Source organism: Sceloporus undulatus, chromosome 4, assembly GCF_019175285.1.
Source record: "Sceloporus undulatus isolate JIND9_A2432 ecotype Alabama chromosome 4, SceUnd_v1.1, whole genome shotgun sequence".
Lineage (NCBI taxonomy): Eukaryota > Metazoa > Chordata > Lepidosauria > Squamata > Phrynosomatidae > Sceloporus > Sceloporus undulatus.
The window spans coordinates 37,621,273-37,646,133 of NC_056525.1; the positions used below are offsets into that span (position 1 = coordinate 37,621,273).

A 24,861-nucleotide genomic window follows, 5' to 3' on the forward strand; every position below is an offset into this window, starting at 1 on the left:
CTCAACTTATACATGAGGTCGACTTATAGTCGAGTATATACGGTAGGTACATGGCAACACAAATGAAAGCAAGCGCAATGAGACAAAGAAAAGCCTTAAATTGTTGAAAGAGCCCTGACTTTTTTCATTACTAAAGGTCCATCTTACAGAGGATATCCTGAAATCCCCAAGAGAAGCCCTTCTTTCAGCCTTATTGCCTTTACAGGCACTCTGTGTGTGTGTGTGTGTGTGTGTGTGTGTGTGAGGTCCTTCTCAGCATCTGCCCTTAGGCTTTGGAATTCACTTCCCAGTAAGGCTACAATGGGTCCCTGCCTTTCTGTGTTTTTGTTGACAAGTAAAGATTTATATGTTCCAACAGGCATGCGAAAAATGAAGGTTTTTAAAGGAAGGGCTGTAGTGTTTTAATTTTACTGATTGACACTGCTTTCTACTTGCTTTTATTGTGTATTTTGGATGGGTTTTTGTCTTAATTATTTTATTTTAACATTGATCTTACGTATTTTAACTGCCATCTTTTTTAAAATAAATCTACATTGCTTTGAGTGCCAGTTTAGAGGGAAAGGCAGGCTGTAAATAAAAAAAAACAAGATCAGCAACAACTCTGCACACTTCTGGCATTTGTAGAAAGAATTCCCATGCTGCGGAGAACAGCAAACTTAAATTCCTACCTTTATTATTTTATTTGTTTTTAATGGTATTTGTAATGTACCTTTGCAGTAAGATGCTCAATTTGGCTAATGAATTAAAAAAAATAAAATGAAATCTGCAGTCCTGCTCCTTATTTTGTCAGCCTTGGAGCCCAAACTGACAAGTCCAGGTGTAACTGCTCCAAGATCTGCTGCACAAAAGTGCAAGACAGAAAGTGGTCCTGTCCCATCTTGGAAGCTAAAAATAAAGTTGGGGGGGGGGGAGACTGGGGCTATAATTCCCAGTAGAAAACCCAATGTGGCAAACTGCTGCATGGATGGGGCAGATTCTGTTGAGCTACACCTCAAAAACTAACTGGAACTCTACCCAAAAGTTGCTAGTACAGTGGTCCTTTATTTTACATGGGGGATCCGTTCTGGAACACACACACACCCCCGCGTAAAAGAAATTCCACCTATGCTTCAGCCCCATTAGAAGTAATGGGGCTCATGCTTGTGGTGGCGTGGCAGCGCGCGTGCCCCATGGGAACGCACACCATTGCTTCTTCCAGCATGCGGCGCCACTTCTTCTTTCACTGCTTTCAGCGTATGACGCAGGCACACTGTACTTTGAATTGCAGTAAGTCATGAAAGAGCAAAAGGTTTACTTGCAAATCTGGCACATATTGGAATGCCTGACTGAGTATACAGGTTGAGTAATCCTTGTCCAGAATTCCAAAAATTGGAAATATTCAAAAAACCAAAACATTTCTCATGGGTGACTGATAAAGTGACCCCTTTGCTTTCTGCAGTGTACACAAACTTTGTTTCATGCACAAAATTATTAAAAATATTGTATAAATATTGGAATAAAATTGTATACAATTTTGTGTTTAGACCTGGATCCCAGCTCCAGGATATCTGATTATGTATGTATATACAAATACAAAGTCCCAAAACATCCAAAATCCAAAACACTTCTAATCCCAAACATTTTGGATAAGGGAGACTTGGCCTGTAGTAAAATTCTGTAAGCCTCTATCCTTTATTAAGACCAGACCTCCTAGAGAAGAGAAGGCGAGATCTCAAAGAAATCTTCAAACCACAATTATCAGCATCAGGAGGAACACGTGCAGTGGGAGGGCTGTAGTTTGTTTTCCATCTCACATGGTTGAGCAGCCTGCGGTGCTGTCTTGTTCCTGCTTAGAAAAATACATGAGGCTGTATTGAAGTCCCATAGTGACGGAGAATCAATATGGAGCTTGTTTTGCCAAGGTTATATTTTGACCTTGCCCATCTGCCGCAAAGACATTTAATTCTCCCTTAAGCTTCACATCTATATAGAATCTTTGTTTATCCTCTATAATATAATGAAGTACCCAGTGTTACTGGATAGTATAACATTCAGAAATTGTTCCACCCCTGAAAGCCATTCTCTTTCCTTTCCTCTTTAAGAAAGTTTCATTAATACATGGAGAGGGAACTCTTGCATCTCGTTCAATTGCATGTGGAGCTAATGAATTCATAGTCACAATAGTCATATAAATAGAGTAGCAAGTAGATAATGGGTATTTTTCTACAGGGAAGAAGAAAAATGGCAGACCAGGCCCTTGGCATGGGAAAAACTGACTAGGAAGCCAAAGGACAAAATGAAAACAAACCCATTATGCTATATCCCCCTGCAATCCCCATACAGAAAAGATAATGCCTAAAAAGCTGTGTGGATTGAGGCAGGAAAGAAATAAACAATCTTTGTTACTTTCAGATGCCATGACATCTGCCAGAAGTCATTTCCATCTGATAAGCATGAAAATTATCTGGACTGATTCTGGGCCATTTGAGAGCACTTCCCATCTGATCAAATATAGAGCAACTACTTGATTGGCTGGGAAAATCAGCCGAAAGGTACTTATAGTTGCCCAGAGGTAACTGAACAGCTGCTGTTGGTCAAGAGATACATCTGCCTGAGTCACCTTAAGCTACTTTTCTAAGTGTGCTTCCATTATAATGTCATTGGAATCAGGAAAATGTACTTCTGAGTAAACGTTTAGAATTGGGAGATAAAAGGCTTGAGATTTTATTTCTCACTGTTGTCAGCATCTTCCTTCAGTCTTCTTCAAACATTAGAAATCTTATCTTGGGATGCCACTAATGCTGTATCAGGCTCTCCATGTTCTGGAGTGTATTCGAGCAATGAACTAAGATGTTTCTAAAAACCTTTCATGACCCGATGTATCTAAGAACTGTCATTTTGGGTTTTTTGACCTCTATTTATGATATAGCCACTGTGTCATGGCCATTGTGGCAAAGGATCATTAATTAGCCAGTGGATCCAGATTTTAGATGTTTCATTCTTGTTCATTCATACCTACTTACAGGGAAGTCATTATTTTCTGTAGATATTTGTTGGGGGAGGGGGGCTATCCTGTTGTTCTTTGTTATTCATATAAAGTGGATCCTTGTTATACGCTGTGGTTTGGTTCCAAGATCCCCCGTGGATAACAAAATCTGTGGCTACCCAAGTCCCATTAAATATAATGACATAGCAAAATGGTGTCCCTTATAGAAAATGGAAAATCAAAGCTTGATATTTGAAATTTATACTTTTTAAAACATTTTCAAACCGTGGATGCTTGAATCTGTGGATGCTTGAATCCGTATATTAAAAAATGTGTATAAGAAGGGCTAACTGTATTTAACTTCATAATAATATTAATTGAACTCAGAAAGTCAACTTTCTTGAATTTTTATAATATGAAGGCTTGTTGAAAGCAGTTGTTTCCTTTAGAGCAGGAATAAGGAACCCATGACTCTTAAGATGTTGTTAGATTCCTTTTAGACTGTCCATTGGCTATGGTAGCTGGAGTTGATGGGTGATGGAATCCATCAGCATCTGGAAAGCCACAGGTTCATTAGGTGAGGTATATGGGCAGCACTATTTTTGTTACTTTGGTGACAATTAGCCCTTCCATATCCACGGATTCCATCATCCATGCTTTAAAAATATTAAAAAGAAAAAGAAAAAAAATCCAAAAAGCAAACCCTGAATTTTAAATGTTTTACAAAGCAATCTTTGTTCCTTTGAGAGTGAGTGAAAAAAATTATAGGATAAACTTTCATAGACCTGGTCTACTTCCCCAGATGCATGGCATGCATCCTTCACTCATCCAAACAATGATACCTTTATTGGGACAACCAAAATGCACAATTCCACAATTCCTGGCTTCTTCATCAGGCAAACAGGAGAAAAAAATTGAATTTGTTAGTCATAGTCCTTGCATTCTGTTTTCTGGTTTTAGTTCAGATGGTAGGGAGGGCTATCTGCAGATAGCTTGCAACATGTAATTGTGCATTTTGATTGGCTCAATAAAGGTATCATTGCTTGGATATTATTGGATTTGCTATATGGTCAACCCTAGATCCTTCACTCAGTTAGTCTCAAAGGTGTTACAAGATCCCTTTGCACACTGGTTCCAGACTAACATGGCTATGTCTCTGAATTCTACCCCTTCGCCATTTTATATAAGGGACACCATTTCACTATGTCATTGTATATAATGGGGCTTGAACATCCATGTATTTTGGTATTTATGGGGTGTCTTGGAACCAAACCTCAGTGGATATCAAGGGCCCATTATGTTGAATTCTATGATTATATACCTATTGGACAGTATATAATTTCAGTAAACAAATAATAAATATTAACAAAACTAACATTTAGATCACACTTGCATTTATAAAACAAGTGGTGAGATTTCATTTCTCTATTCATTTTAAGTGATGGGCAGTCAGGTCAAAGAGAATCAGCACAGAATATGAATAGCTGTTACTTTGGGACTCTGAGTCTTTGCGATTGTGCACGTCTAGAGGAGAGGAAGCAATATCAGCCCATGGCTGACTCATAGGCAGGATTTCAAGGGCCAAGAACCAAACTAGACTGTTAAATAGGATCATTGTCTATGAGCCAGGCACAAGGTCAGAGGCAGAGACTATCAGAACAGAGCCAAGATAGAACTACTGATAAGAAATGGGAAGAATAACATCCATGAAACATGATCAGCATGTGGATCCTGTCTGATGAATGGCAAAAGCAATATGACCAAGAAGGTACTGAAAAAAGTGCACAAAAGTTCACTTACTAGTCAAAGCAAGTTCTTGGACCTGGAGGGAGACATATTTTACCCTAAGCAAGCTGCCAAGGATAGTGAACCAGAGGAAGTCCACTACTCACAAAGTGGAAGCATGTATGCAAGATAAGAAGTGGAGCCAGGAGACTAGAGTGCTGGTTTTTACTTTTCAGGTCCCTTGCCCAGTTGACAATAACAACATGCCACAAAGGACTGCAGAATGAGCAAGAGGGAGTTTGCTGAGCTGAAGATAGTGCATGTTTCTGTTTTACACTCCTGCTTTTAACCTAAGTAGCAACACCACTGAGTTCTAACATGATTAAAAGACTGCCCATAGAAGAGACACACATCACTGTCAACCTAGCATAGGCCTTTCTTTGTAAAATTGTAGGTCAACCCACAGTGCAGTTTTTCATTACAGCAGTATTTGGGATGAAATCTCACTTCCTTTTTTCCACCTCAATATTTTTTATTAACACACAACTTTTAGTAATATTAAACAACTTACAGTATAAGGAAAACTACATCTGCATAACTAACTAGTGATATCAGACTCTACAAAAAATAACAGTTATAACAAAAAGGGGAGGGATACATATGTATTTCAACTTGCTAGATGATGTTTGTAGTTATCAAATAATTCTATCCCCCCTCTCTCATACGCTTCTACATATTATTCAGTTCTACTATTCTTCGAACCCTACAAGTGCCATTTTCCTTCAACATTTTATCATAAATTCAGTTATCAATTCCTTTTGTTTTTAAATTTATTTCTGTAATCAAATTTATCAATTTATCCAATTCAGCAACCATTCTTTTTGCATTTCTGTGCATAGAGTAATTCTTGCAACTGTAACCATATACTGGACATTTCTTCTCCATCTGTTCATCCATCAACGTCAATAAAAACAAAAGTTCTGGCTTCAATTGGATTTTAAATTTCAGAATACCTTCTATAATAGAATGTATCTGAGTATAATATTTTCTTTCTTTATCACAAGTCCACCACATTCCTTCTTTTTGATTACATTTCCATCATATGTTAATACACCCTTGTTATATCAAAGGTCTCTCTGGTGTCAGATACCATCAGTACTGTGCATCTTTTTGTAAAATTAGGGGAGAGATGGGAAGGGATTGAGCTCTTTGTTACAAGGGGTGAATTATTGTAATACCAGGACTGTACTGTTGTTAAATACCAATAAAATGAATTAAAATTTTAATAAAGAAAAAAATTGTTGAAAATTCTCCTTTAAGTGACAATGGCAGGTGTCACCTGGGTGCTAGGGATGGGCAGCAGATACAACGAAACGCTACCCCCAGCCTTCTGTGCCAAGGAGTCAATTCAAGTGAGTTGGAATTGCCCTAAACTGGCAATTGGCATGTATAGTGCAGGTCCCTCAGTGCAGCTGCTAAGGGGTGTGGCAGCAAGCCACCATATCAACTCAGATCTTCCCTCTTTTGCCACTTCTGTCTCTGGACCATGCCTGCTTCTGTCTGTGTTTGGGTTTTGGGCTTGTTTGTTTTTTATATGAGATGAACCCATCATCTTTTTTGCATAATCTTTTTTTGAAAATAAAAAAACTTTTTTTCTGTTCACATTTCTTCTATTCACGAAGTGCACTCCAGCATGCTTGTATGTCTCTGCACATTTCAAATGTGCTCATTTTTCTAAGACCATTTGATTGCACATATCTGCAGCCATCTGATAATGTGCAGATTTTGGAACCCAAGGCCCTGTCTACTCTGAGCAGGGGAACACTCCACAAAAAGTCACCATAGTAGATTCCTTACAGATCTGTATTGGTCACTATGAAGATCTGCCTGGGTTCACTAAGTCTTCAGGTATTAGAAGATTGTCAATAATTTTGTATCTGGGAAATGCTTACACTATGCCTTTACGAAAAAATGTTTCATGGTCTATCTGCCCATTGATTGAGAAAGGCTATTTTGCCAGGAGCCCTGAATAAGGCTTTAGGTGAGTGAACACTGTGTTGTGTCATGGAGAGCAGTGAGCCATACCCAGCAAGGAGCTATCAGCAGTAAGTTTCTATTTTAGGGCTCATTCCCATTGCAGTTTGCTCCGAAGCAGGATTAGGGGCAAACAACTCTCGTTCCCATTTGAACTTGCTTCTGATCCTCATTGGATCGATTCCAGGAGGAAAGAAGTGGGGCAAGCACGAATAAACTGGGGTTACTTGATACTGTTGTTTTGGTGTTTTGTGTGTTGTTGTTTTTTGCAGTTCTTTTAACAGAAATCGATCCTGAAGTGAGTCAGATAGGTGGGAACGACAGATTGGAATCTCAGCATTCAGGAGGGGAGGGACAAATGGCAGAGGGGTGTTTACCATCCCTCCTCAGTTTATGACAGATCCACCATTTCTCTCCCCTGTCAGTGCTGCCTTTGTACTTGGTTTTTTTTTTTAATTAAACTGAGTGCGTATTTGATTGATCACTTTTGCATCTACTTGCAAAGGCATGTAGTTGCTAAAGCAATCAATCACATATGCGCTCAGTTTAATTAAAAAAAAACATTGTCCTCCATTTCTCCCTTCCCAGGATGCCCCAGCAGTTCTGCGTTTCTCTCCCTCCCAGTGCTCCCAGAAGTCCCGTTTGCCTTGCATTTGCCAGAGTCCTTCATTTCTCTCCCTCCCTGCTTCCAGAAGTCCCCCATTTCTCCCTTCTTCCCAAGCCTTCTTCCCCCTCCTCCATCCCCAACTTGGGGGCTTCTCTCTCTCTCCCTTCCTTCTTCCTACTGCCGTCAAATGATTGATACCCGGAGCACAAATGGGAACAAGAATCATGCCAAAAAAATGCACTTACTCTGGAGTAAGGTAAATCTTGTGTGTAGTGGGAATGAGGGACCTTTTGGGATCGATTTCTGACACGCAGCCAAGCTGGATCAGAAATCGAATCATTCCTCCAATGGGAAGGAGCCCTTAGGCAAAATTTCTATCTCCAGGTAATTCTGTCAAAGGGTAGTCTTGCAATGCTAAAACCAAACCTCGCCAACCTTCTTTCCCTCTTGGGGTTTTCTGCATCAGACATGTCTTTATTACTGTATGGGATTAGAATTACAACAAGAATCCATTCTGACCATATTGCTGAATAGTGGGTTAATATCCAGAATATCACTAATGGGAAGAGCCTTGCCATTCTAGCTAATGGCACATTGTCTCTAACAGAGCTTTGCATAGAGCATAGCAGTCACTTTGGGAGAGTTTCAAGCTGTTAGCATTTTATAGAGTTCTGATAGTGCATCTTATTTGCCCTTAGGAGATCATTGTGCCTACTTGGGATTTCATCTATTGCCTTCTCACCCTGCCCTAAATTTATTCAGTTGAAGCATTCAACTAAAATACTGTTAGGCAGGGACATAATATCAGTGGTTGGAAAAGTTTACAATGCTGGCAAAGGCAGCGTCGGAGTTGTAACCCAAAAGATAATTTCCCCAAATATAGCATATCCTCCAACAGATGAAAGCTGGGATACATGTGGCCAAACAACAGAGTGGGGTCAAGATAGCAAAAGGAGGAAGAACACATAAGTGAGAAGGGCTGCAGCAGTTTCCTTTTGTTAGACTCCACAGGGAAGGGCATGTTTTTGCCTCTTCTAATCTCCCCTCACAGAACAGGATACAAAATACTTTTTCACTTTGCATTAAATTTGCAGCAACTGAAGTAAGCTGAGGACAAAGAGGAAAATTGGGAGGGGGAGAAAGAAATTGGTACATTTTAAAAGCAGCAGAAAAATGGGATGACAGAGGGTTACTTGAGACCGCCTCTGCCAAATCAGGACAGTTGAAGAGTATGCTACAGCCACAAGAAAGATTATAGTTGTGTATACTCCACATCTGATAATAAGCATGAGGTGGGTGAAGGAATCCACATGCTATGCTAAAGAAAGCTAATTGATGTATCTTGAGTATATTTGGGAGGGGCGAGTTATTTTCTATAGCTAGCTGTGCTATAGATACTGAAATCCCATAGTTTTGAGCACTGGAAAAATTGCATATACACTCGCCCCTCCGTTTTTGTGGACTTAGAGTCTGCATTCCTCTTCCATTTGTGGGCAGCAAATGGAAGGGGATAAAATGGGGTGCATGCTCCTTTATGTTCAAAGGGACTTGTATATTTGCGAGCCACCATTTTCACAGGTGGGGGGCATCTGGAACAGATCCCCCACGAATTAGGAGTGGCTACTGTGTATTTCCTTCCAAAAGGGTGTTTACAAAAAGATCTATTTATAAAACATATTTCAAGCTGTATTTCAGAGGAAGGAACTGACAAAACTACCTCTGAGTATTTCTTGCCCAAGAAAACCTTATGAAATTCATAAGTCGACAGGCAGCTTGAAGACACACAATGCCAAATACTAGGAAAAATAACCCAAATGTTTCGAGCCAACTTCCAGCAGAATTTTATGCCTAGTTCCTAACATAGAGCACATTTTCAGTAATGGAGAGTAACAATGTATTTTCCCCATCCCATTTCTTTTTCCCCATTCCAGGCTGTGGACATGGATGAAAAGGACTACAGTGAAGCAGATGGGATATCTGAAAAAACTACTCCTAGCAAGACCCAGAAATCACCTCAGAAGGTCACCAAGAAGCTCAAAAGTGCTATCTGCAGAGTGACCCTGCTTGATGCCTCAGAATATGAGTGTGAAGTGGAGGTAAGCCATGGGTGTAATGCTTGGCATTTAAAATCCACTAATTTGCTTATGCAGAATGTATGCTGCACACTACCATAGGCCTCGATTTCTGGGAACAACATACCCTAAAAACCTTGCTTTTAAAAGATCAATGATCAGTGGGTTAAATCAATTAATGGTCCCTGTAGGGATGCACATGAAAAGCAGGTGTGAGTGACTCACATGTTTCTAAGTGTGGGCTGCTTGCTATTTGTGTCTTATGGTGAAAAATGAAGCGTAGTCAGTGTATGTGTGTAAGAGGAAGGGAGAGAAAGCAAGAGTGAGAATTTATGTAACTTTGACTGGGATCCCTCAAGGAAGAAAATGTTATTAATAGCATACAGGCAATACATTGAGCTATGATAAAAGCTTCCAAAACTTCATTTATACAATTACCAGTTCTTTCATGTTTTGTTGTACACATCTGCTTTCCTGCAAGAAGGAAAGCTATCTAAACCATGGCTCACATCTCCATAGAGCCTGGAACCATTGAACCTGGAACTATCAAGTGAATGGAAAGCAATCCATTCTTTACTTTCATGGTGGGAAAAAAGTGGGTATACTCTTGAAAATTTTGAGGAGACACAGTTTGCCCTCTTATGCAGAGTATGTGTGAAAGTGGGATTGACATGGAAAGTCTTGTTTCCCTCCTCTTATGCCTTACAAAACTAAATAGGATAGTCAAAGAAGTCTTGATGAGACAGATCAGAGTTGGGAATGATTACATTTTTTGATCACAACATCTAGAATTTCCCAGCCAGTATGGCCACTGACCCTGCTGACTGGGGGATGCTGGAATTTGCAGTCCAGTAAAGTAATAGCAACAGTAAGTTCCTGCATGGTTGTTTTTCTGTCATCTAGCACATCTGCACAAAATGTGACCCCACAAGTGGCCAACAGAGATTCTGGACAACTGTAAATGATAACCAGTTGAAGCCCTCTCAACACACCTTGTGGGGATCACACTGGGGAAGGGAGTGCTATTATATGTGAGGATACCTTTGGATGTATGTTATGATAAGAGCTGTCTATATTATCAAATTTGGATTTTCTAAACAAATTTGGAGGCCTTCTGACCAGTGCATCTTAAAGTGATGTGGGGGGAGGGGGAATGAGCCAGATGTATTGCAAACAATTTCACAGTCTTAATGGTTGTATGAGAGATGAGTGTAATTTAGAGAAGGAACAATGTAAGTGATGTAGAAGCCAACTAGGTATTTATGGTATGGTTTCAAAACTGAGTGTTACAGAAAATAGAATGATTGTGGCATTTGCAACTATGTAAAAAAAGGCAATGACTGCAGCAATTAGTATCTTGTAATATTTTTTGTTCTGTGGTAACAGATACAAGAATAGTTGCTTGAGTCTTGGATGCATGTTGATATTATCCGGGGGGAGGGGGGGGTTCATAGCAAAATAGACAGACATAGGAAAGTGTGTCTTTTTCCTCCGTATCATTTATAAGTGATTCTGTATGTGTTTAGATATGAAGTGTTGACATAGTAGCCTTTAAGATAGTCTTGTACAGTGGTACCTCGGGATACGAAATACCCAGGTTACGAAATTTTCGGGATACGAAAAAATCCCATAGGGAATTATTGTTTCGGGTTACGAATGTTTTTTCGGGTTACGAAAAAGCTTTTGGTGCTTTTTTCGGCTTTTTCGCACGGAATCGCGGCTTTTCCCCATTAGCGCCTATGGCAATTCGGCTTACGAAGGCTTTTCGGGTTACGAAAGCGGCCGCGGAACGAATTACTTTCGTAACCCGAGGCACCACTGTATTCCAAAAACCACAGAAAAGAATATTCTTGTTCAGAAATACACAGGTGGATGCTCCTAGTGAAAATAACATGAAGTAGTATATTTCCACTTCAAAGGTGCAAGCTCAGTTTCTTAAGGGACTTGAGGTGCTAGCAAACAGAGCTTGGAAAACATGGATAACAATTCCAAGAATTTCCCATCCAGCATAACCAGTAGCCATGCTAGCTAAGGTCATGGTAGGTGGGGGACTGATGTTTCAAAAAGAAACTCCTTCACATTCTCCTCACAGCTTTCGAGAGAAGCAGAATGAAATGGGAATGGCTGATCAGAGAAGGGGAAGGAGTAGTATCCTCTATAAGCAGAATATCACTATTGGAAAGGCTTGGCTCGAAATGTCTTCCTCTCAGGGGGCCCTAACTTCTTGATTTCTGCTGATGGGCTGATTCTGTCTTGTCTGATATCCTCTCTCTCAACTGCTTTGTGTTGTTGCCAGAGATGTAGAATGCCCCCTCCCTTCTCTCAGCTAGCTCCAGTATAATTAATTTTAAGATATTCCAAGCATTGCTTTCCACTGAGAGCAGTGGTAGCCTCTGTTGGTCAAGACAGCATCTTTTGCTGGATCCATTAAAGGGTAGGGGAATTAAAAGTACAGCAGATGCAAAGCAGAAAGCTGATCATCACATCCCTTCAAGAAAATGTTTATGGAGGATGGGGAAGCCCTTCTTCTCCAAATTCGCTCTGCCTGAAAAAGAGAGGCAGGAGGAGAACCTACCCCTTGTGAAGCAACTGCATGCATGCCATGCCCGAGCATGCAAGTTAGTGGATTTACTGTACACTAGTGCAAGGGTGTCTGTGGTAGTGGAGTGACTTCTTGATCTGGATGATGTATTTTTGAATGCCAATAGGCTACTCCATGGTGGCAGCTACTTAAAAAACTATTTAAAGAAGCTTCCATATCACAATTGTAATGTGAGCAAGATGACATAAACAAACAAAGACCTGTAACCCAATTTAGTAAAAGAGCAGAGATTTTCTAGGTTAAAGGGTAGGGCTACATGAAGATTTTTGTTTTGAGACTTATTTGCTCTAGCATAAATGCAATAGAAATGGAGAGCAGTCTTTTTCTCATATGATGCATGGAACCACATTTGGCTGCAGAAGATACCATTGTTTCCTTAAACAATCATGGAAAAGGTGATCTCGCTTAGAGGGCTAGTCTCTTTAGTGTTCTGCATTAATTCTCAATTTGTGATAGCATTTCCTGAATTCCTGGTATGTTTAGATTTGGGTCCTTTTCATAATGATCCACTCAAGGTTTATGATCTCTGAGGCTCCATCCACACTGCAGAAATAATTCAGGCTGACACCACTTTAACTGCCATGGCCATTGTTGTGGAATTCTGGGAATTGTAGTTTCGTGAGATATTTAGCCTTCTCTGCCAGAGAGCTCTGGTGCCACAACAAACTGCAATTGCTAGAATTCCGTGGCACTGAGCCATGGCAGTTAAAAACGGGGTTATTTCTGCAGTGAAAATGTAACCTATAATAGACAGAGCCTGTCAGTGTCAGAGAACCTGTGGCAACTCAAATACATATAAGGTCTGAAATAGACAGGCAAACAACGCCAGCTTCAGGCCATGTAGGAGGCATGGCATTTGTACGACGCATGCCCTGAGAGTGGCCGGAAACAGATCTGAGCCCACTCCAACCTGGAAAGACTGACAAAAAGAAGTGAACTATATCCACTCCTGCCAGCAGCCTGCCTTGGAAGCAGTCTCATGCAGCACCACAGTCCCAATGTTATCAGGGCTGGCAAGGTCCTGGCATGATCATTTTGGCCCATCTGTTTCAGGGCTAAGAAGAAAAGGTTCTTTGTACTGCTAGGTACTGCTGGCATTGACAAGAAGCAGGGCTTTTTTAGAAGTGTCCCCTACATTGAGAAACATTTTCATCAAAGAAGCTCAACAAAGCCCACTGTAACTTGGTTTGATTTTTCTGTTTAAACAGATTCCTAATGGCTTCATGAAATTAATTTTACTGTTTCTTGTGTGGCATGTTCTTTTGATTGATTTTGTTTATATTTGCTTTTGTAGGCCTAAACCAATTGCTAGTCCTAAATAGAATAAACACATTGAATCAATTACTGATAAGCACTTATACATGGTATCCGCTTGGTATCCATTGCAGTGTGGTTCTGGGAAACCCTGTGGATACCAAAATTGGTGGATGCTCAAGTCCCATTAAATACAGTGGCATAGTAACATTGTGTCCCTTATATAAAATGGGAAAAAAATCAAAGTTTGCTTTTTGGAATTCATATTTAAAAAAATATTTTCAAGCCATGGATGCTTAAATTTGTGGATAAAAAAATCCATGGGTATAGAGGACTGACTGTAAATCCCGTGGATTCAGTGGGTATACTACAGTTGGGACTAGCAACTGGATTCAGGCCCTTCACACTGAAAGCTGCTTTGGAGAATATGAAAGAATAGTAAAATAAATACAGTGGGGGGAAAAGGACCAAGAGAAGGTGAAAAGGATCAGAGCCTGTCTGCTGCTTTCATCTTAGCTCTCCAGCAGTCACTCTTTAGCTGACATCCCTTAACAGTAAGATTCTGAGAGGGAGCTTTACTGTGACTGCAGAGGATCTGATTGTTACCGAGATGAAAGTTATCTTTAAGCAAAAGGGGGTGATGGTGGTGGAATAGAACAGATTATTAAAGGAATTTTCAAAGCTAGAGAGGAGAGCTTCAGCAACCTAAAAGGGCTCATGGAATTAGCTGTCCTACTCTGAAAACTGTGTCTGATATTTTGCCATTGGCAATGCACAGAGAGATCTGTGTCACTCTACTGCTCTTAGCTTACTAACTGTTTAGATGTGGAGCACTAAAATAAGGATGAAAGTGTTTCCTCTCTACATTAGGCAAGTGTAATTTTGGCAGGGGGGGGGGGTTAAGGAGAGAAGGGTGTAGCTGCCATATGGGCAGGTGAATTTTACAAGATAGTAGAAAGTGGAGTAAGTTTAAATAGGAGGCTATATATAAAGCCTTGATGGAGAATGAGTCAAGCAGTAGATGCAACTGTCAAAAATGAAGATGGACATATGTTCATCTGCAGTCCTTTCAGCTCCAGGAGGTAAATGGGATATACTTAGTTAAGAACAATATAGTTGGGGGGAAAACATGATTGTCATAAAGAAATACATACAGTCCATTTGGTCTTTTGGAATGTCTCAGGTTATAATTGTGTACATATTTATGTAGGAGTAACCTATTGATATTAGTGAAACATTGTTCTGCAGGAAAAACTAAATAAATCTCTCACAAAGTAAGTAAACAATAAAATTTCTTCTAATGTTCAATATCTACAACTTACTGTTTCTTTGCTGTGGCACTGTGTAGATCTGGCACATTCCCAAAATTCTATAACTTTGAGCCATGGCTGCTAAAGTGGTGTCAAACCGGATTATTTCTGCAGTGTGGATGCAGCCAGGGTTCTGTTCCACAGCTAGGAGATGCTGCAGCAGTTGCTCTTTCCTGAGCTTATAGGCAAAAATCTGGTCTCTTCCTTCTGCTGAGCTGAGTATGAGCTACTTTTGAATGCTGAGCTCAGTTTGCAGCAACTGAAGAAAGGCATGGACAAAAAGGGAGTGGGAAGAGAAGGAAGATGAGGAGGGAGAAATTGGAACATTTTAAAAGTAGCTGCGAAAGCAGGACAGCAGAGACACCAGTGCTGTCCTGCTAACCAGAAAAATTGGAGAGTACAGACAGGCAACTATTCCAGGAACAGAAAGGAAGAAGAAAATACAGTACCAAGAAGAAATTTTGACTGGGAATGTGTGAGGTTGACAAGTGCAAAACTTACAAGTAAGGACTAGAATCGTGAGTGATCCATGGAGTGGTGGAAAGTGAGTACAGCAACAGAAGAAAAAGGATGGTATGATCATAGTAAAAAGAAAATTTAGGCAAGGTTTTCCAATCTGACTAAATAGGTGTGATGTATCTAGCACTTTTCAATAAGTATTCGTTGAAAGCAGTATTTTATTATCATCTACCAGATATGTTATTGGTACTTGTCTCATTCATGGATACTTAGTTTCTCAGTGCAAGTTGTCACTCACAAAAGTTGATCTCCTGAACCTGCTTTTGAATGAAAAATGAAAGAGACCCATGTTAAATGCCTAAATTGATTCAGTGCTTTTTTACTGTGTGAGATAATGAGTTTGCGTACAGTGAAGTACTTTTGTGGAGAAAAATGTTAATTGCTTTAGTTTAATAGGTTACTACTGTTATATATTGCTTCTTGCGGGTAGTAGCAATTTACAACACACACACACAGACATATACACACACACACACACTTTAGCTCAGGCTCTTCAGCTGTGATTCTGTTGGCTCTGTTGTTGGAGTATTTCCATTTAAATATCTTTTGGAGGAATGCAGGCCTCCTATTATTATAAATTTTAAGAGCATGAAAAATTAAAATCTTTGTTGCTGTGTATGGGATGCTTCCCACCTTCTGTAGATAACTTTTATGACTGCCCACAAAGAAATTCAAGCAGCCATCCCAACGTGGTCCTTTCCATATGCTTGCACTGAAACTCCTGGTATCCCCAGGCAGCATAGTCCTGCTCCCACACTTCCTATTTGCATTATGCCTTTATGAATTATGAGCCTGAGGACAAGATCTATATTGTTTAGGGGTTGGAGTTTTTTTTGTTTTTTGTTTTTTTTTAGGTTCATTGTGATATGATACCTAAACTCTCTCAGAGTCTTTATAGCTGTATTTGTTCTCATGTGCCTTCAAGTCCTTTCTGATTTATGGCGGCCCTAAGGCAAATCTATCCTTGGCAATATTCTCCAGAGGGGCTTTGCCTTTGCCATTGCCATCCTCTGATGCTGAGAGAATGGAGATTATCACATTAGGGACAGGGCGTCAATGTCTCATCCCTGTCCCATCCTTCCTGCCCAATTGCAGGAAGGACTTTCACACATGATCCACACTTGACCCAGCAGGGAAGTGTGAGTGAAAGTGATCATACGAGTCACTTTTACTAGCAAGAGCACTGAACCCATTATTCAGCCACTCGGGAAGTATGAGTGAAAGTGATTGTGCAAATCACTTTCACATGAAAGTGGTCTAAAAAGCGCTATCAGGCATCAGCTGAAAGCGCTTTCAGCCATCATTTCCAGTCTTTTGTAATAACATAAGAACCCATTATTACAATGGTGGCTGAAAGTGCTTTCAGTTGATGCATGATAGCACTTTTCAGCCTGCTTTCATGTGAAAGTGATTTGCACAGTCACTATCAATTAGGTCATGAATGGGATAAGGACAGTGGAATGACCACATCCCTATTCAGTTATATTACATCTACTTCAGTTTAAGAGTATTCTTCTGGGAACCAGTTTCTACGTAAAAAGAGTGCAGTTTGGCTGCTGCTGTGTTTTAATGATTGTTATTACTATAAATGTTTTTGTATATATGTGCAGAAATCAGTTTTTTAAAAACAAACAAACCAGGATTTTTACCGTTTCCACCATCTACTTTTATTCACCTTGCTTGTGCTGTAGGCAGCACTTAGCTTATATTGAGCTGAGGGATAAACTAGGTAGTCTGTGATTCTGTGAATATTAGACATGCTATAAGAGAATAAGGAATGTTTTGTGTTTAACTATCTGATCAAGAAAAGTGTCCTCACTTTTGCCTCTGTCTTACACAGAAAACTCAAGGAAGAAGAAGGTAATATATTCCAGATAAGCCTTTGGTTCTTACTATATGTCTGTGTCTTTTGTAGAAGCATGCCCGGGGTCAGGTTCTCTTTGACATGGTCTGTGAGCATCTCAACCTCCTAGAGAAGGATTATTTTGGACTCACATTTTGTGACTCAGACAGTCAAAAGGTATGTTTAGGTGACTGAGATGAAACTTTGTGCTGTGCCTAATCAAATTGTTGTGCTTAAACAGGACTTCCCCTCATATTTTTTTCTTACCATTTCAGAATTGGCTGGATCCCTCTAAAGAAATAAAGAAGCAGATTCGCAGTGAGTAATTGAAAACATGGGTTCTGGAGGCTTTGATGTTTTTTTTTCTTACAGCGTCTTCAGTAAACTCCTTACCTATGTGGAGGAGGAGTGGGGAAGGCAGAATATTCCTCTTTTTCATAAGAAGCCATTTGTAAAAAAAAACAAAAAAACATTTCCCTAGGAGACCAGTGTGCTTCCTGATGAAGATGTTATTTCGCTGCTGTTCTGCTTTTTTATGGGATTTTCCAGGTGTCAGCATCATATTCCACTTGCAAATCTCCCATATTTTCTACTGTTGGTTCAGTATTTGTCTCTTTCTCTCAGCAAAAAAAAAAAAAAAACCACAAAAACAACAAACTGTAAAGGAGGAGAAGACAAACTAGCTCCATAGTGTGTTTTGACTGGTAGTGGTAGGAGCTATCCATGGAGAAATACCCATAAAGTAAGTAGATACAGGAGAATCAGAACTATTTGGAGAATTAGACCCATAGAGGTCTGTGATGGCTGGGTCTCCATCTGGAGGCTTCCCCAGTGGTACCTTCTGAGGTTTTCTAGTGTATTGGGAGTCTGTTTGTTTATACACAGGGTATTTTCCTTAACCATGGCACTCTCTTCCATTACTGCCTGTCAAACAGGAATAATGGCAATTGCAAACAACCATCCAAAGGATTGTGGTCAAGAACCGCACTTTATACAACAGACTTCTCATGTAAATGAATAGCAAAATGGAAGTGTGTTTTTGATTAAATAAGTCCACAAAGTTCATATACCATTTGGAAATATTGTTTTACGTTCAGAAGAATACAATTATATTTTGGTGCCATTGTACCTGCAGCAGCTGGGTTTCTCTTTACCAGTTTTTGATGGAGTGATTTTTCTTATAGTAACTGACAGGCTTATATTTACTGCTCCTTGAGCTTCCAATTAACACATATCTGGAGAAAGACCCCAACTATGTTTTTCACTCTTACTTGTCCTATCCTGGTGCTTCTGAGACTTTGGAGTACAGTTCTGCTCTTCAGAGGAGCCGGAGAGAAATCTTGCTTAATAAAATACAGGTTTATTCTCTTTTGTAAGGCTGTCAGAATTGGAAGGTGTGTGTCTCATCCCAAATGAGCACATGAAGTGTCCTTGCCAGATGCATAGCATTGCAAAATACCCAAAGATCATGCAGTCTAACTTATGGGCAAGATTATCCTTCTACTATTCCCACAGAATCACCTCCATAATAATGTCCTGAATGTGCCACAAACAGATGGTTGATGCACTGCAAACGGCTTCTGACTATTTAATCCACCGAGACAGGTGCATATGTCTATATACGTGTGTCACGTTTGTGACTGAGGTCATGCAAAGCAAGAGGTGCCCACTGCTGTGATGTAAGCAGGGAGGAAAGAGAGGGGATAGGCATTGGACTGTTCGGCCTCTTCACCCTTTTAGTTCCAAGAGAAATGCCTCTGGAAACTGTCTTATAGAATGGCAGCATCTGGGTGGGTTTGCTTTGTAGTAGTTTGCACAGATGCCATGGGAGGTCTTTCTCCAACAGCAGACCCTCTGGGAGACATCAGCATGTTTCCATAGCAACAGCAAGTCCTGGTCTCTCGGTTTTGTGGTTGCAGCGAAGGCTGCTTTGCCATGTCATAGGCCTTAGCAGGCAGACACACCCTGCCGTTTGCCTCAGCTGTGAACATCCAGTCAAGCAAATATCCCTGCTGATTTTGAGGAATTTGTCTTTATAGATATTGATAGTTCCCTTAGAGACTTCAAAGGGATTGGGTTGTGAGGCAGCCCAAATTGGTTAAACAACAGATAGCGATGATGGCTATTTGGTTGAAAGATGAAAGCAAAAGAGTCTTCTGCTAAATGTTCTTCCCCCCCCCCTCACTCTGTCTTTCTCTTTTCCCCAGGTGGCCCCTGGAACTTTGCCTTCACTGTCAAATTTTACCCACCAGACCCTGCCCAGCTGACAGAAGATATAACAAGGTGAGTAGAGAAAGGTTCCTCTCAGGGCTGATTCTCACCATATCCTCTTAAGAAGAGAACACATTGAGTCAAACCCTGCAGTCACCCATAGCTACAGTTTGCTATGAAGACAGACTGCCTTCTTTCCATCATTGGCCAAGAGAGTTGTAGCAGCTGGGTATTGGTCCTAGAATTTGCTTCCTACTTCAAGAGTAAGAGAAAAGCACAACTAGTCCCCAGCTACTGCCTCTACTACTTCTATTGGTTACTGGGAGAATGCAGTATAATATTATCTTCCAGAAGCAACAAATTGGCCCATTTGCACCCATGAGATTGGATGAGGGGTGCAGCGTTAGATATGATTCATTGCTATTGCCACTTGTCTTGGCTGAGAGAAGAAATTAACCAGAACAATCACTGAGTGAGGCAGCACTGGGAAATTAATTTCATATAATCTCAGAACTTGGTTATTTGTTTTTTTATTATTTGTTGTTCTTTTTTTACTACAGCTCCTACAGTCTCCCAGTGGCATAGCTGCAAATAGTGTGGCTGCTCTGTCTTTAATAATACAAATGCCACCTATTAAAGATGTCCGTGTTAGTGTACAATAGGCCCTTGGTATTTGCTGAGGTTTGGTTCCAGGACCCCTTGTGGATACCAAAATCTGTGTATTCTCAATTCTCATTATATACTGTGGCACAGTAAAATGGTGTCCCTTATATACACTGGAAATTTGCTCTTCAGAATTATTTTTTTGGAATATTTTCATGCTGTGGATGGTTAAATCTGTGAATCCAGAATCCATGGATATGGAAGGCCAACTATACAATAATACATTCATTAGCCCAACCCAATGTAATACAAATGTATCTCAGTTAAAAAAGTAGATATCTTTCTGAGCATTACTTCTTTAACAGAAAATTTGGTACTAGGCTTAGAAATAATATGGAAAGAATAGGGATTGGATCTTACACCACAAAAAAGATATTCAATAAACTTTTTATTTAACACTAACAATCTGCACATGTGAAGTGAAATAACCAGATCAGGTAAGCCTTGCATAAGTGAACAAAAACATTTTGAGCCTTCTAGAGACAACTTGAAAGCTTCTTCTAAAAGCCATCCAGGGATGACTTTTTGTGTCACCAGCCTGGACTTTTCTTATTATTTCCCTTTTGGTGGCCAAACTTCTACAGTGATGCTTTTTCAACATGCTGGAGATAGTTGGTGAAGCAAGCTCATCTAGTCTCCCCATCTTCTCTCTCTTTTGCTGTTTTCATGTGCTCAGTAAGATATTTTGGAGGCAGCAGCTGTTTATCTTGCCTGTTGTACGCAAGCACACAGTGGCTACAGTAGGATTGGCTAGAGTAGAATCCTATCCTTTTCCAACATATGCTTTATTACATTTTGTAGAGCTGGGCAGGCTTGGTTGGTGCCACCAAATTACAGATCAAGGTGTGGGGGAAGGATACAAAACTTGTGTCAGACAGAAGGCTTAGATGGCTTAGTGATAGGGATAAGATTGCAGGGAAATAAGGATAAATGACATGGAGATAGGGACAAGCTGTAATAGAGATAGGACAGTCAGTGAGGAGGAAGACTGAACAGGGTTTTGAGGAGCTGCAAATGATTAAATAGTTCAGGAGTTAATGTATTCTAAACATGTATTAATAAACTTATATTTGTTTACCCTCCTTGGAGGTCTTCAAACGGAGGCTGGATGGCCATCTGTCGGGGATGCTTTGATCTGGATTTCTTGCATGGCAGGGGGTTGGACTGGATGGCCCTTGAGGTCTCTTCCAACTCTATGATTCTACCAGTAATCCTTTTTACAGCTGTGTCTGGCTTTTCCTGTTAAGTTTTTATTGAGAGTCTGGTCACACTACAGTGAACCCACTGAAGAACACAGTCATTTGTCCATATGGGGATCACTTTGAAGCACGTGTACCTGATCCAGAGAGGGGTCTTGAGGGAGAAAGGGGCAAGTTGAGTGACAGGAGCCCAAAAGTTTGGAACTGCCGCGTCAGACTCCAGAGGGGATCTGTCACATATGGTTTACTGTAGATACATTGCTCCAACCTGACACTGAAAATCTGTGTTTCTCCAGCCCTTCTTCACTATCCTCCCAATGCCAATGATACTAAAAAATAAAATAAAAAAACCAATCTCAGCTTCCCACAAGTTATAGAACAAGGTGGAAAACAGGCTAGGCGGGTGTAAAGAGACTTTGTAAAAAGGAGCTTCTTTGTCAGAGGCTTTGTTAACTGAAGTATGACTCTACTTCTTTAGTCCAAAAAGTGTGCAAAGATTTAATAATAATAATAATACTGTTTATTTATAGCCCGCTTTTCCAAAAGAGATCAAAGCGGGTTACAACAAGAGCACAAAACAATGTACAATTTACAACAGTATCCACATCATAAAAACACATGAAACTACACCAAATTTAAAACACGATAAAAAAAATTGCAAACATTAAAACCACAACAAAAACTAGCTTAAAAGTGCCAGTGTAATGGGGGGAGAACAGATGTCACAACGCATGGGGGAAAGCCTGTTGGAAGAGGTAGGTCTTCAGCTTCTTCCTAAACAGGTCAAGAGAGGTAGCCGAGCGGAGCTCACCGGGAAGAGTGTTCCAAAACTGCGGGGCCGAGATGGAAAATGCCCTCTGTGCAGTCAAGATGTACTTCGTATTAGGAACCCTCAACAATTGCTTCCCGGTCGATCTGAGAGTGCGGGGCAGATTACATGGGGAGAGGCGGTCCTCCAAGTACCCTGGGCCCAAGCCATTTAGGACTTTATAGGTAATAACCAACACCTTGTATTGGGCCCGGAAGCGAATGGGCAGCCAATGAAGATCTTGCAGAATGGGTGTTATGTGGCTAGTCCTGGGGCATCCAGTGACTAACCTAGCTGCCATATTCTGCACTAATTGAAGCTTCCGGGTTTGGTACAAAGGTTGCCCCATGTAGAGCGCATTACAGAAATCCAACCGAGAGGTTACCAGAGCATGTACCACCGTTTCCAGGTCCCCCTGGCCCAGGAAGGGTTGCAGCTGGCGTATCAGCCGAAACTGATAACAAGTGCTCCTGACTGTTGCATCCACCTGAGATGTAAGGTGGAGCTACGAGTCCAAAAGCACCCCCAGACTGCGAACTGAGTCCTTCAGGGGGAGCGTGACTATAAAGCAGAATGTAAAGCAGCAGTGGGCATCTACATGAGACCAGGAGACCAATCTTCCACCCCAACAACATGTGAACTGTACCCCCACACAAACACACTGAAATACCCTGTTTTTCCTCTGTTTCGCCTTCAAAATGGTGACTGGAAGTGATGTTACCTCACTTTCTGTTGTCATTTTGAAGGAGAATTGGAAAGAAAAGTGTTTGAGAAATTGAGATCCCTAGTGCAAATGAAAACCACCCAGGGTCAGGGGGGTCTCCCAGCAGATAGTGGATCACTAATTAAATAGACACCCTGAGGCCTTGCCATTCAACAGCAGACCAACACACAGCTTAACATGCAAATCACCTCCTCTCAACCAAGGGTCACACTGTGTGTGTGTACACCCCCCCCCCCATTCACTTTCATTCTAACCATAGATGCTGGCAAAACATCAGGAATAAACTCTTCCAAACCAGGGCCACATAGCCCAAAAACCCCCACAAAAAAACCTATGGATGCTGTCCGTGAAAGCCTTCACCTTCACATTTGAGGTCCCCTTTACGAGCCAAGACCTTCAAAAGGAAAGATGTTACAAAAAGTAGATTGGCTGTGTGGGAATGCAGAGGAAAGACAAACTGACTTGATATTAATATTGTGGCTACATGATATTGTTAGGTGGAATGATGGAATGTTGTCGCTTTGGTAGACATTCAGATAAGGCTCATTAGATGATGTGATACATCTGAGGTTCACCTGAAACAGCCCCTTGGAATGCTGAGAATTAGACAGGCAGAAAAGTTTGATCTTCGATTTTCAAAATGGAAAAGCTAGCTAGCTTCAAATTCAGCATCATCTTTATCTTCACCAAAGCACTCAAACTTTATGAGTGCTTTACTTGTCTCTCTTTCAGTCTCAAGAAAGTACAAAAGGTAGATGTTTACTGACATGTTTTTGGTTTGGTCAGATATCTTTCACATTTAAATGTGTTTAGACTCTGGGAAGTATTTGGTTTGATGGATGTAAGTTGTATAGCATTGCCTTCTTGAAAGGACAGTGTGAGCGTTTCCTCAGTAAATGGATGCAAGAAAATACTATTCTCAGTAAATGGCTGCAAGTCTTGGTCACTTTCAGTATGGACATTCTAACATTTTGATACTTTGTCCTCCATAGATACTACCTATGCTTGCAACTCCGAGCAGACATCATCAGTGGGCGCCTGCCATGCTCCTTTGTTACACATGCACTGCTAGGCTCCTATGCTGTGCAGGCTGAACTGGGAGATTATGATTGTGAAGAGCATGTGGGCAATTATGTTGGTGAGCTTCGTTTTGCTCCAAACCAGACCAAGGAGTTGGAAGAGCGTATTATGGAGCTGCACAAGACTTACCGGTGAGTAAGATTTTCAGCGCAACTGCTGGGGTCCAACAACCACTGTCAGCAACTCAAACGAGTCCTGGGGTTAAATCAGACCTTTGTAGCAGAGCTAGCAATTTTAGAAGCTGAAGCGTGGCTCCAAAAGCAATTGAGATAACAGCAACTGGATGTCTTCCAGGAACTGAAGCAATACAGGAACCTCCGGGGACACTCAGCAAAGCAATGCAAGACTTCTACTGATAAACCACCAGAGAAGCAAAGTCTCCCGAAGTGCTCTTTATTCACAGTGCTATAATACAAATACAGATCTCTAAAACTCCAAACCATACCAAACCAACTCCTACTACAAACCCACAAGCTATCCCTTGCAACCCCTGGGTTTATATAGACTCCAGACCATGTGGTCTCCCAAACCCAGTGAGTTCCAGTGTGTAACCATGTCAAGTGTCCCCTGTGCAATCCAGCCAGGTGGTTTCATCATCCATGGCTACGTGCACCTAGACACTAAAGTGTCCTTGAGCCAATGAGTATCAGCTGTGCTAATCAACCTTGTCCTTCTGCTGAATGCTCATGGCCAAACACACACACATCAAGCATTTCCCTGTGTGCTGTGTTTTAACCCTTCAAATTCCTGACAATGCTGAGAACAAGTAAGAGGAGGATACCTTAGCATTTCACACTGTTTAGTGTCAGATAGTGTTATTTAGTTTATAGGTTTGTTTCCTCACCCTGTAAAATAGTTTGGGAATTATGCAGCCTTCCAGATGTTATTGAACTGCAATCTGGAGGGTGGAACAGTTCCTTTCACTGTTATATAACAAGGATATGCTACAGCATTCAGCCTAAGAACCAAAGTCATCCTCATATAAATTTTCAAGGGCCATATTCTAGTGATGGTGGGTGGAACCAAAGGCAAGAAGCTGACCTCTGAAATACCAATGTATTTTAGCTTAGTACTTTTAGTGCTGGTAACTGAGCCTCATTTAAACAATTTTAGGCAGGGTACAGACTGCCCAAAAAGGGCAGTCTGCCTGCGCTTTGTTTTGCTGCACGAAGAAGCTGCAGCAGACAAACCGGGTGGCTTCCTCGCGCAGCAAAAAGAACCCGCAAAAAGCGGGTTCTTTTTGCA

At 40.8% G+C, this 24,861-nt stretch overlaps 1 protein-coding gene across 16 annotated transcripts in view; it reads left to right on the plus strand.

Moving 5' to 3' along the window:
* The window catches only part of EPB41L1 (erythrocyte membrane protein band 4.1 like 1), a 304,150-nt gene that overhangs the window by 219,355 nt on the left and 59,934 nt on the right, over window positions 1–24,861 (plus strand). For all 16 annotated transcript variants that reach the window (XM_042466080.1, XM_042466083.1, XM_042466085.1 and 13 more), the window contains 5 exons: window positions 9,263–9,427; window positions 17,004–17,108; window positions 17,207–17,249; window positions 19,139–19,214; window positions 23,529–23,747. In XM_042466080.1, coding sequence (XP_042322014.1) covers window positions 9,263–9,427; window positions 17,004–17,108; window positions 17,207–17,249; window positions 19,139–19,214; window positions 23,529–23,747 — 608 coding nt within the window. The remainder of the gene's footprint in view (window positions 1–9,262; window positions 9,428–17,003; window positions 17,109–17,206; window positions 17,250–19,138; window positions 19,215–23,528; window positions 23,748–24,861) is intronic.